Source organism: Rhipicephalus microplus, chromosome X (genome assembly GCF_043290135.1).
Source record: "Rhipicephalus microplus isolate Deutch F79 chromosome X, USDA_Rmic, whole genome shotgun sequence".
NCBI lineage: Eukaryota > Metazoa > Arthropoda > Arachnida > Ixodida > Ixodidae > Rhipicephalus > Rhipicephalus microplus.
The window spans coordinates 343,153,346-343,167,279 of record NC_134710.1 but is presented as its reverse complement, the minus strand read 5'-3'; the positions used below and the strand labels follow the sequence as shown (position 1 = coordinate 343,167,279).

At 43.2% G+C, this 13,934-nt stretch overlaps 1 protein-coding gene across 1 annotated transcript; it reads right to left on the bottom strand.

Annotated features, from left to right (window-relative positions):
* Positions 1–10,044: 10,044 nt before the first annotated feature.
* On the bottom strand, positions 10,045–11,618 carry LOC119161181 (uncharacterized). Its single transcript, XM_037413536.2, has 2 exons — positions 11,479–11,618; positions 10,045–11,061 (listed from the first exon to the last, which is right to left on the bottom strand). Exons 1-2 carry the CDS (start codon positions 11,488–11,490, stop codon positions 10,132–10,134), a joined length of 942 nt encoding a protein of 313 aa, XP_037269433.2. The 5' UTR covers positions 11,491–11,618; the 3' UTR covers positions 10,045–10,131.
* Between the last annotated feature and the right edge of the window lie 2,316 nt (positions 11,619–13,934).

Here is a 13,934-nt window from a genome sequence, read left to right as displayed (position 1 = left end):
ATTAATAATCAACTCGCGTTTCTAGATAACCGGTAAGTTGCGCTCTGAAGTTTATCACCACCTCCTCTATTTTATCAATGCTAGCCAGATGCGCCCGATCCAGCTGTTCACCACCCTCTCCTCTAACCTGTTCCCGCCCTCTCCCATCGCCTAGACTTCCGGTGTGCTTTGCGGTAAAAGGAGAGAGTATCCCCTCGTGCAGTGCCTCACGACGGAAATCATATGAAGTGATCTTTTGTTGAGTTGGGCACAGATCCATGCGGTGGCGTCTTGCATTCCACGTGTTCACAATATTGGCAGTTACGCTGGCTCTGCGAAATTGACGGTGCTTAAGGTAGCATGTTGCCGTCAGCGGCGCTATGCGGGCAACCAATGGGGAAACATTACTGCAACGTTTCTGCACGTGCTGCTCTGTGACGCGATGGCGGCATTGTCTTGAGCCAAAACGAAATAGCATGAAGGAGCGGATATTGACAGACTTATGATATTCGCGTGGAAAACACGTCTATCACATCTTAGGAGGAAAGCGCTCGGACACACGAGTGACGCGACCAGCTCAGTGCGACAACTCATATAGCGCCACATCACGACCACTCCCTAAATCAGGGCGGACCGAGAACCGCTGTTGATAAGCGCGCGCTTTAACCATGCTTGCACTGGCATCGCAATAAAGGAGGCATTGATTTTACGAAGCATGAAACATGTTTCACACGTTTCGTGCTTTTGACTGTTGCGTGTGTAACTTTGACATGGCCCATTTCCCCTTTTACGCATGCGCTGCAGATTTATGTGTGGTAGTGTGTGCGATTATGCAGTAAACACTCAGTTGCAGGTACAGCGCTTGTCATGTAAGGATGTTCTCCTTCACTGTCTTCATCTGCTTTTTCATTGGTTTCTTCTTTCGATTACTATGAACCAACCCGCCCAGAAGGCTATCTTACTGAACTTTTCATCTACCCTTGGCTCGTTTCTACGTATCTCCCCATCCCAAGGACCTGCAGAGCTGTGTGTCAGTGCCATCGTCTTGTCATTATGCAAAGCGAGGTACTTCACAAAGTGCATCAAAGATAACCTTCCCACTGAGGACGTATGAAGGCTGCTTGGGGTGCTGCAATCATCGAGAGGACATTAGAAGAAAGTGCGCCGGGTACTGCAGCCGGATCACCGGAGGCGCGTGAGACTCTTGCATGAATGGCTTGAAGTATTTTTTTCCTGCAATATTGAAAAAGGCCGTGGGGTGTCCAGAAGTGCCTTAGGCTATGTGGCTTGGCAAATACCGTCACGGAGGTGCATTAGAATGATGTTCGAATAAGGGTTTTAAAGATAACAAAAGTTCAAGATGACACGTTGGGAGTCTTCTACCTTGAAGGGGCTTTAGTTCATGCAGAGATGGATAGACTGCACAAGAACGAACCTAGGTTCGGTTTGGTGCACAGCGTTACGGATCCTCAACTGTTGTCCGCGATGCACCAGATTTGAATCTAGGCCCATGAAACAAAAATTGAAAGAGCATTATCGGTAGAGTTTCACTGCTTGACAAGACGGAACACAATAATTCGTGGACCGAGAAAAAGTGTATTACACTCCGTGGTCGAAACGAAAATGTGTAAATTTAAGGGTTTCTTTTCTTTGTTAGACACAATGTAAATTGAAACTAAGAGATGATGATGCCAAGGAAAGTAAAGGGGATATGATAATAAAAGTAATTGTAAATATAACCAACTAAAAGTAAACAAGAAGATAACTTGCTGCCGGCAAGAGCCGCACCTGCGACCTTCGAATAATGGGTCCGATGTTCTGCCACTGAGCTAACGCAGCGGTCATTCCTTCGTCTACTTTTTAGGGTCAATATGTGCAATTAAACATGAGAGTGTCAGTCAGCGCCACCAGTAGCCACTGCGGCGAGTGTGGAACACCTCTTTTGCCGTCACTAGCACGTGATCGTATTACGAGATGGCAGCTGACCAATGTTCCCTCGTTTATTACATCAAAGCATCAAGTCTGGCAGAACGTGACCCTCGCTATGAATGAAAAAAGTGTCGATTTAAGGACTCACTTTATTAGTTAGACTCAGTACTAATGATAACTAACAGACAAAGAAAGTATAGGGGTTGTTAATAGAAGTATTCATAACGTAAATGTGGAGAAAGGAAAGTCGACGAAAAGCTAATTTGCCGTCATCAGGGACCGAGTCCTTAGTCGAGTATCTTACGAGCACATGCTTAGGATAGTCCAATCCGAAAAGGATTGCTCCAAGCTAAGCTTGCTGCTCTTTGTTGCTTCTCCAAAAAACTGGATAAAGAAAGCCACCTAATCTGTGGAAAGGAATTTCAGATCAGCGAATGTGTTTCCTAGACCAGGGTAGGCTGAGGTGAATAATTTTTGGAAGCTGCGGAACCTCGATGTTTCGGCCAAAGGAGTGCCAAACTGCAAAAATAGGACCTTTTCATCTTTTTTTGCCGCGAAAACTAATAAGCAAGAGGTGGCGAAAGTAGGGACCGACTTCTTGCAGGATGCCTTGAGCAGTTCGGAAATCGCAGACCCTGTTGGTGTCGAGTACCGTTAGGATGTGATAGAAGTGTTGCAGTCATACAATCTTTGTGCCAAGACGATTTTCAATAGATATGGAGAAAACATTTTGTTTTGTTCAAGCATGTGCACTTTTTTTTACTGTTCGTGAACAAATGTAACAATGTGGGGACACCAAGTTTATCATTTTTACTTGTTTAGCCATTGACTCCGTTCTTGAAGTTCTGTCGCTTTACTATACCAATACCAAGATGCCCTTCAATGGCTGGTTTATTTGAAAAGGGGTGGATATGAATTGGCTGAAATGTGGCTGCAGTGCTTTGGCAGATATTTTCATCAAAGGTTGACATTTTAGTTAACAGCTATTTACAGAATCGTAGCATACTCAGAATTTTTCGTTATGCCGATTATTTTTAGTACTTTAGGCATATAGAATGCGTCAACGATGATTTTTTCGCTGCCCAAAATTTTAGAGACCTTTGCCGCATGTTCGCAAGACTTGAAGTTTTCTCCCGAACTTCGCTAAGATTGCTTGAATCAATTTCTTGACCTAATGGTAAATTTTAAAGTAGATGATCATGCCCGTATATAGCCTTAGGCAACGAGGACAAAAGTGGTACTTATCTTTAGGTCGTCCCACTGAAAGCTTCTGAAGAAAGGTATTTTCTTTGGCCTATTGAACTCTTTCGAAAGTGTATTCAATGCACTTTAGTCTCCAAGAGCAAGTAGCTAGGCTGAATTCCACTGTCTACCCAGAACCATTGCTGCCTTCTCTGACAGAACATACGTAAAAGCTAAAAGCAAAAACGAAGACAGACAGCTCAGCAGGTGGTGTACCAAAAGCATGTCACACAGTGGTTATACCATATTTACATGGAATCTTACACAGCTTCAAGAAGGTGAGCACAAGGAATGCCGCTAGGCACGTGTTAAATGCATCGTGGAAGATCTTCAGTCTTTGAAAGCGCATAGCTACAGAAAAAAGGAGTCGAGCAGCATTTGCGGCAACAAACACGCAAATCTGGTAAAAAAGTGGACTGTTTCGGTAGTACACGGAATTCCCTTGTCATGCGGCAGTGCGTATACATTGTTCAGACGTGCCGATACTTGAATCACAGGCGGCGTGTACATCGCTATACTTCCTCTCCATAGGCACTGGTGAAAAAGTGTCTATGCGTTGCGAATGCTGCGGCCTCGACCCAGATTTTGCATCGGCGATTGTCATTGATAAAGGAAGAAACACGAATTAATGTGAAATTTATGAGGCCTTCGACATCAAGAAGCAAGGCAAAGCGTCATGTAGAAGTGAACCCTCAATTTTCCTCACTGATGAAAAATTCGCGTTTTTTTCATAGCTAGCACGCTTCGCATGGATTTTTTTTTCGGTGTTTCATACGTTTCACGCCTTGCAGAAATGGTGTAGGCCCATGTGCTCAGATTTGGATGCACGTTAAAGAACCCCAGGTGGTCGAAATTTCAGGAGCCCTCCACTACGCCGTCTCTGATAATCATATGGTGGTTTTGGGACGTTAAACCACGCTTATCAAAAACGTTTCACGCCTTGTACTGTTAGGTGTGTAACTTTGATTTGGCCCGGATAGCCTTTTACGCATGCGCTGCTGATTGTTCTGTAATTCTTCAGTAAGAATTCAGTTCGAAGTCCAGCACTTGTCATGTCTGGCCGTTCTCTTTCGTTCTCGTTGTGGAGTTTTTCAATTGCTATGAAGCCCAGAAACTGGTCCAGAATGCTACGTTACTTAAGTTATGCATTGTAGACGTCTTTTTTTATTCGTTGGTGATAGTTTGGAAGCACTGGGATGATCAATCATCCAGTAACAAGCCGAACATTCAAGTTTTTTTTTTGTTTCTTGAGAAGCAGAAATCACTCTCGCGGTTGTGTTACATTCATACATAAATCTGAAACATGCTTTGAAGAGGATCAACGCATACATTTCACACATGAAGTGTCAAAAGCATTAGCTTACCGAAAAGAAGGCAGTAATAAGTCAAGTGACCAATAAGTTGCCACTCGCAAAGAACGACTTGTTAATGGAGCCCTATTTCTCGATGAAAGATCAAGTTGGGCCCACAGACCAGTTATGATTTCAATTTGATAGCCCTCACAGAGTCACCCTTTTTCGTGTCCGGCCCAATACAACAACCGTGCAGCTTTAGATTATTAGAATCGCTGCTACGCCACTTAACGCTACAGCTTTGAATACAAAAGAACTGGTTTCAATTCACAATGAACTGTTTTCGCAGAGTCGAAGCGATTCGCTAACATAGAATGAACGATTAATGCAAGTTTCCTTAAAAGCGCAGGTGGCAGGTACTAATTTTGCGCTTGCTGTAGGGCTTGTAGATACAAACTTGATTGATGAAACGAAAGAATTGAGTGCAAGAGTTTGACAGTCTGTCCACGCAAATAATGTCATGGCGATATTTGGCCGAGTCGCATCTCTTGTTCCCTCTCTCTCGCTTTTTTTTTTTACCACGAACACTCAGTGATCCCCGCCGGAATCGTACACCCTGTTTTCACTCGGAGAAGTGACCCGGTAGGGCATGTGTTGAGACGTCTGTCAGCCGGAACAGTGAACGACTGCTTACTTTGGTCCCTATACATGCAATGACTCACTTTTTTGGACACTGCCATTGCTAACTTCTTCATAAACACTCAAGCGCTACAATCGGGGCCATTCATTCACCATGAATTTTGCCCCTATAACGTTTGGCTTGTTAACGCTCATGAATCTCTTCTCGTTAATCAATGCATTAACTCGCGTGTAAGAAAGTTTATTACGTCGTAGATATATAGGTAAGCCAAAACCGGGACAAGAAGTAAAAACACTCCTGCTCTCACCTTGGTGCGTGTGATGAGGTGGCTATGAGCCCGACGTCCCGGGTTCGACCTCGGGCTTGGCAGCCGCATTTTGATGGGGGTGAAATGCAGTAGAGCTTGCGTACTAATAAATTTAGGTGATTCTATTAATCAGAAAACCACAGAGAGAAGACTAGCGTCCCTCACATACAGTACGTCGCTAAAACATGTGCAGAGTTTGGAATGTAAAACTCAAGAAATACATACAAGTTTTCATTATTCAAAACGCAGCACATTTGCCTGAGAATACCGGCGTTACTAAGTCATAACACGGCTGTGCATTCTAGTCGTGAAATTTTATTGTGCTGGTAGGAGTACAAAGAAGTGTAAGTGAATGTGCATCGCAAGTCTACAGATAAGGTGAACTCGAAAGTAGAAGGAAGCAAATGCTGACAAAATTGTCTTAGCTGCTATTGCGATTCAATACCGCTGGTTGATGTGTAGACAGAAAGAAAAAGATGCTGTAATCAATATGTTATTAGTCCCGCCGTACACTTGGGAAATGTAGAAAAATTTTAACCATTTGCGGTTTTTTAAACTCATCAGACTTACAGTTGCATCGCCGTGATGAGACCGCAATTGAAAGAGAACCTAGGCTGTAAATTTGAAGAGCACAGTGACAGATATGACATGTGTGTTAACATTGTGCTATAGCACCAAGTTAACATGCGGCTAGGTTTATAAAAAAGTTCTTTCACTCACGGTACCGCCGGAGCTGGCTTTCCAACTACCATTGTTTGAATAGTACGTATGGAACACTCCCCGCTATTGCACTTTCATTAGGACTGCGCAAATTATACTGTGCGTTATAGTAAGGAAAATTGAATAGCTGTCAAGAATTAAGCGCAAAAAACATGCCGGTGTATTCTTTTCCTTCAACAAATCGAATTTAAAAACAGCACCTCCCTTGCTTGAGAGAATAAATTGCAAATACTGTACGCTTTTTTCCTGGAAAATGATCTTAAAAAGTTCAAGCAGGAGTACGCATTCACGCGGATAAAGAAGGGAAGGTACTTTAAAAATATACATGTTTACCTCATCAATCAGCATGAGGCACCAGTGAGCTGTACTTTTCTTTAAAATGAGATGATTAATTATGCTAGCTCACCGCTGACCTCTTGTCTAATGCCTACTTATTGATTACAATTTCGAAGCGTACATGTCACGCAGAAAGAACCAGGGCCGGCATAATGCCAATAGTTGTATGCACTCAACAACGTTCTTCCCTTGTCAATCACGTGGACGGAAAACAGCTATATAAAACCATGGACGATGTGTGAAAATAAAAACAATCTATTAGGATCATTTGATAAAGCTGCGCTATGTATATTGATGGGGGCATGGGGAGCTTTGCCCTTTTTACCAGATTTTAAGGATATTAGAGGAGGCCGTTGCATCTGTTCTACGGAATTTTCTCATATGGCTTTCCACGTTCACGCCACACGTTTTTTTTTTTTTTACTTTCGAGGAAAAGTTAACAGCATCCTTCTAGCTGCTGCTCTAAAAGCTATCATGCACACAAAAAACGAAGTAAAGTTTCTTTAAGACGAAAAATTCGCAAAACTCTACAACACCTGCATGTCGCAAGGATCGTGTTTTACTTTTTATTTGTCCCATTTCGCCTTGTTATACGTCCGTTACCATGAAGGGATTGTAGTGAAAAGTACGTAAACTGCTCCGTTTTGCCATGTTATACAGCAATGCTGCATTGCGCCGAGTGGCCGGTCAGAGGGATAAAATTCCCCTTGTTGCGCCCGAGTCACTCACGTAGAGTGAAAAGGATGAAAAACGAATCACGAAATGAGTCATTCGTTGCAATTTATGGCTCCACAGACACGGCGTCCTTTCATCCATTTTTTTAGCCGACCATCAGCGTGGCCAGGTCACATGGCCAAGGCGTTCGTCGTGGGGCTTTCCCCGACGGATGGTGCGCGAGGCGATTGTCCTTGCTACTGGTTTGGCTGGGCAATCAGCTTCGCTTGGCTGCCTGCGCCGGCCGCGGACGTGTATAGGAAGGACAGATAGGGTGCCTGCACAGATGGCTAGAGTCCTCACTCGTGGTTGCGCAACTGAAGGAGAATTTTGAGCGTATTTGTTCATTCCGGGGCGGCTCCGGTTATTTCACGGACATGCTTTTTTTCTTTCCACACGACATGGCTCATTCACGTGCATCCGGTTGCTTTCGGAGTTTCCAGTTTGGGTAGCGTGCATGTATTGAATCATTGTTGTTTTGAAATCCTTCCCGGAAAATGTCAATGCTCTTCAGTGCCTTCAACTGGGAAGTTCGTGTGCAAGCTTGTTCATCGGCAAACGTGTCGAAAAAACTATAGTTTCAGCAATTACAAGTTACAAGTTACATTTTGATTTCAACACCAGAGCAAACATTAAAATCATGTTTATTCATTCTACCTATATTTGTGATAATGATTCTACCTACTTTGTTGTTTGCTTAATGAATTGTCTGGTGTGGCTATTCGCGTATATTTGGTCTTCTGATTTAAAAAAAAGCAAATACGCGGCTGCACATATGTCGATCCTAGCCACTCCATTCACCTCACCAGGGAATGATTTGTGCAAACATTTTCATAGGTGTGAACTCTGATAGCATAAACTAGTACTTACCACTCTAAACTTTTCTTAAGTGCATGGATGTTGTAGCTAGAAATTTTAGTTTTTTTTATACGCGCAGCCGTTACCATTACCAAACATTACCAGACATTCAACGCGAAGGTTTACAATACTTACTCATATAACTTTCTTAAAAAATTGCCTAGCAGGCTATATAATCGCTGATGCTGTGAGTATACTTTACTATTCTATACTCTTATATTAGTGTGAACGTCACAACGGTATATACTTGATCACAAGATTGCGATATAAATAAAAAGTGGGCTCACTAGTTTATGATAGTGCATATAATGAACCTTGACAAGTGATCCTTTCAAGAAAAAAACTAGTGTTTCGTGTAGTTGTATCAATAATACCGAATATTTATGTAGCAGTCTTAGCACCAGCTGTGGTGGTGGTAACAACAACAATAAAATCCAACACTTACATCGGATCAACAATCTGAGAATACTTCTTTTTAGGTTGAAGAAACAATAGCTATATCCTAAATTTATAAGAAGGTAACTTTTTGTAATATTGAGAAGTGCAAGTGGCGCTGCCGCTGTGGTCTACTGGCTATGGCACATAGCTGCTGACCCGCAAGTTGTGGGATCAAACCCCGGCTACGGCGGCTCAATTTACAAACGTGGTAAAAATGCAGTAGGGCCATGTGCTCAAATTTGGGTGCACGCTTAAGAACCCCAGGTGGTCGAAATTTCCGGAGCCCTCTATTATTGCGTGATTTTGGGACGTTGAATCCCACATATCAATCGAATCATGGCAAGAAGTGCAAGTGTACTAAATGATCTTGATTCATGTTTTTGAGGGTGTAGCTGTGCTTAAAGAAGTTTTTAGAATGATTCTTAGTTCAGCCCATGAGTGATGCCCGTGGAAATAGTGGCCTTAGTCATCACGAGGTATGTGTGCTATGCGTTGCTGGTACTGCTTGATTAGACGTGATAGATATCACCACTGCTCTTAAAACTTAGAGACTTATGCAGCTGCTTAAGTACGAGCTTCTAAAGAATATAACAAATATGTTAGGTACCGCAACAACGACAAACCTTGTTCCAAGGGAAGGTAAGTCACCGGAAGATCTATATGTTTCTACATCAAAAATAGCATCTGCTCATTGCTTACTATGATCAAGGATTGTTCCGAACAGCCTAATTAAGATCCGTTAACAAAGGCATAATAAAAATGATCATTTTTCTTGATTATGCTATTGTTAAAAAACTTGAATTAGGCTTTCGGTAATTGGTTCTGGTACCCGCTTTTAAAACCTCGAGCTTTTAAAAGCAGGTACCACAACAAATTTTGGGAAGAACTGGCAAAAGTTCAAGAGTGTAGGATGGGCGATGGAAAACGTTATTGAAACTAAAAAATGTTTTAATTGAGCTAATAAAATCACACTAAAATGGCCTAACATTTTTTTAATAGTAACCATGAGCCTGTTCATACAGGCTTTATTGAACTTTTACTGGTTAGCATCCTGGCCTTTTCTTTTTCTCTTGCTGCTTTTTCTTCCGGATAACTAGGCTGTTTAAACTCAAACTTTAGTCAGAAACACTAATCAATCATTTATTTTTTACCTGACGCTTGACCAAACGATTAGTTGCTCATCAAGTTGACAGGTTAGTTAATAACAACCGGTCAATTTAGGTGGTGCATTAGGTTTCTCAATGAGAAAAGCCGATACCTTCAATGAATATAATTATTGCGGCTTTGCCAAACTTGTCAATAATTAGAGCGTCAAGCCCTAGACAATTTTATTTCAGAGTTGAAGAAGCTACATACGCTAACATTCCTCTTTCGAGTAATGTTAGCTATCTTGCTGTGTCAACTTTATTACAGCGTGAATGTATGAATTATCTGTCACAACATCCTACATGAAGTTCAATCGCTTACGTATATTTACCGAGCTGCTTCCCTCGTCAGTTTATAGCTCAAAATAGATCATGCCAATAAAATAGCATGCCATTGTTTTTTTTCCCTCGTGCCACAATATATCGACTAGAAACTGACAGAAATACATAAGATGAGAGTTTTATTTGGCTTTCACATACAACGTTTCTTTGGCAAGCACAGTCAGCTCTACAAACTTGAGCTCAAATTTTTCAAACAACCACCTTAGTCTTCACCCCAGAGCTATGACTAGACGCTTCCGAACCAGCAGCCTCCTTGTTGAAGGTGGTTCCATGGCTGCCCTGACCTTGTGCATAGATTGAACCTTCACTGGAACTTAGGCCAAAGCTTTTCGAGTCACCATAAGAACTGCTGTGCCCGTACGAGCTGCTGTCTGACCCTCCCACGTTGTAGGCAAAGCTTCCCTGACCGGCCTTGTGTCCACCGGCCTTGTTGGCGAATCCGGAGCCCGTCTGAAAACCCGAGTGGCCGGAAGCCGCTGAATGATGTCCAGCTCCAATGCCAGCTCCAATACCTAAACCAGCGATGGTCGGGCTGACACCAAGGCCAGCCCCTCCCATGGGTTCCAATATAGGTCCTCCACCATGAACGATTTCAGGGCTAACACCAGCTCCGGGAGAGAAGACGGAGCTAGAACTGCCACTGGCACCAACACCAATGCCTCCCGCGCCGGCTAGTGCACCGCCCACTGCAGGGTTAATGCTGGCTGTTCCATGCTGAAGTCCTCCTTCGGAACCAGGATTTGCTCCTATAGCTCCATGGCTGACCCCTATACCTTGACTGAGCCCTGATCCTTTGGCTATCGGGCCACCTCCGAGACCGGAACCGATACTTGCTCCTCCGACTGCGTGGCCAGCACCGACACCAGGGCCTAGGCCAACACCTGGGTTAAGGCCGAATGCTGGTCCAGCCCCATAATTGAGACCAACACCAGAGGCACCAAAACCACCCAAGCCTCCGATACCAACGCCGTACGCGCACGGGCAGGGTGGACAGCCAGGAAAGACATTGTGGCTGCCCAAAAACAGTCCTCGTCCTTCGACTGCTGTCTCATTTTTCTCCGTTAAGTTCTTGCTTTCTTCCGCCAGTACTGAAGAGGCCAGTAGCGCAAATACAATCAACTGCAAAGAGAATACAGGAGCTACTTTTTTCGGTTTAATGACTAAATAAAATACATGTTCTTTTAAAACAAATGTTTTATAGAATCATGCAGAAGCATAACTTGAGTTCTGGTTAAATCTGTATCAGCTAAATATTCATGGGTTCCGGAGGTATAGGAGTCCTTGGTCCTTTGTAAGAGAGGACACCCGACATATATAATATCATTTTATTTCTAGTGATGCTTGAGAATGTTTTAGAAGTTCTCTTTAAGCTAAAGTCATCTCGCAACCCAACATTTTTACTACCTTTGTATTTAAGTTGTTTTACAGCCTGTCGTAAAACGCACTGGTGTAAATTACCTGTACGCACTGAGTAGGGGTGCATACTAAAGAATAGTGCTCACTAGAACCTTTTTGAACATAGAATTTAACACTCACCATGGTGTTCATGATAGCTCCGCACGTGGCTGGTGCCTGTCTGAGCTGGTTGCTATGCGATCCTTAAATATACAACCTGTCCGCACCACACTTTAGTGGTTGTAGTACGATTAGCATCGTGTTCCGCTTTCAATTCGTGGAACGGTTTCTGCCTGTTTCGTGCACCGCTGTGCTGCAAGAGTCATCATACCTGCATATTTCTAGCTCCGCGTGCACACAACGCAGCGTTTCGTAACCTCTGCGGAGCAATGGTTCCCTCGCCTACGGGCCGCGTAAAGCGGGTCGGAGGACACGTAAGCCAGAATTTAGATCAGGCTGCGTAGGTAGAAAGAAAGAAGGCGGATTCGTAGTGTGTTTCACTCTATGAAACAAACAGAAGCTCCGAGAATCGGATATTTCAATCAGTTGCGGCTACACCTTTCTTCTCAGTGCAACCCGGGAATCGACTACCTTCAAAACGGTGAATGACAACAAAGAGGAAAAACCTGAGGCAACTCGGAATTAATATGTTCTAGATACCGGCCTCAAGGCTGCCGTTTTTTGGAGACAGTGTGAAATAATTAATGATGGAGCCTGACTCGCACGAAGTAACTTCTAAAGCACTTTATAATTGGTTTCTTTCTAATGGGCGACTGGTTCTTAGCAGAGGGGTACAGAGCACATCTTATGGAAGTCTTAGAAGAAACGTAACAGCTATACGTATAATAACGCTGAAAAAATGCATAAAGAAATAACTCTTCACTGCATAACCACTTCTACACTGGTTCACTGATGAATTGTAAAAGCTAGTTTTTCAATTTTTTGGCTGTTTTCAGTTTTGCACTTTTTATACTGTTACATTTTGAGCATGACAATGTCGGACAGTTTCAACAATAGCAGAAAAGATGAAATAGGCACTCATCAAATTCAAGAAACAAGTAAGCACATTTTACTATTTATTAAAGCGGACGACTTGTGAACTAGAATAATTAATCTGCATAGCGGGGTATCAATTTGACCCTGTATACCTTGATTTTAACACGGTGAAAGTAAATCAGAAAAACTGTAAGTGTGAACTTTAACAAAAAGAACCACTAGCAAGCCTGTGCAAACCAAATCTGGGACATCTGAGATGCATTCTTGCAATAAGCTAGCCTTTAATTGAAAGCAGTATTGCCGAAGCTACAATGTTGAAATTCAAGTGTTTTCGAGCGTGAAAGTGCATGAGTATGTGATTTGTCGTCATAAATTGGTGCTGCTGCGAATAAAGCGTCACAAACATACAAACAAAATGCTTGTTTTTGGAGTTGTAAAAGTGACATGCAAGCCTAGAGTTTTTTGTAGGTTGCCGCTTCTCTTCAAACGTTGATTTCGAATGGGGCCGGCATAGCATCTGTCATCTGGAAATCGCCCCTTGAAGCATATCTCGTAACCACGGAAACGCAAGTTTGACATTAAATTTTGCCCTTCTAAATTTTTGTAATGAGTAAAACTCTCCCTGTCGCTTTTACGTCTAGTCTCACGGTGTTCTATGATTCCACTACCATAAAAGTTAAAACATTGCCCAAAGTGTTTTTGTTCGTGCAGAGCCTTGAAGCTCTGCATGTGATCCAGTCATGGGTCTCAATTGGCGTAATTGCGCTTATAATTAACTGCTCAATACAGTTCGAAGCAAGGCTAGCAATAAAAAACCAAGTACAAATGGACGAACAAGGTTTGTTATGGAATCAGGCAGGCAGGTAGGCAAGGGGGGGGGGGGGCAGGGGGGTCTGCTCCCCCTTTTGAAATTCGTTCAGTCGGCCAATAACGCCAGAGTACAAAGCCACAAGCAGGGCATGCGCATTTATATTAATGAATAGCAAACGCTATCCAAGTAACTCACCAAGAACAGCTACCAAAGAACTTTTTTTCTGAAACCACGGCTACGTTCGCCGGTGAATTCAGCGTCTGGCCCCTGAATCAACACCACAACAGAAACGTTACTCACTCATATGTCTGACGCACCTGCGAAGCCATTGCCCATACAGGAAAGAATACAACCGAGTGACTCACAAGGAGGCCTGTGCCATGGTACTGAAATCGCCGGTAGCGGCACGCCAGTGTTTCCACCTTCAAGGATGGCGCGTCACCAGCGCGGGGTTCAGGAGGAGGGGCGGAAGGGGATCAAGATTCAAAAGCTGCTCAAGGTAGAAACTTGTGCCTTGAATTAAAAAAAAACAGGCAGATCTCACGTACAGTGGGAATCAACGATCTGGAAAGCACGAATGAGGAAGGTTGATATGCCACTTTTAAATCGGCACCAAGCAAAGAAGCGCACGTGAATTATTACGTACATGACTTCCATGGCATGATTATCATGTTTGGACGTGTCATTTAGCTGCTTCGTCTATTCACGTCACGTGATACAAAATTTCGTATATGTGGAGATTGCAAAACGGCTGCGAGCGTGCTATAAGCGTAGCATGTAGTAATATTTT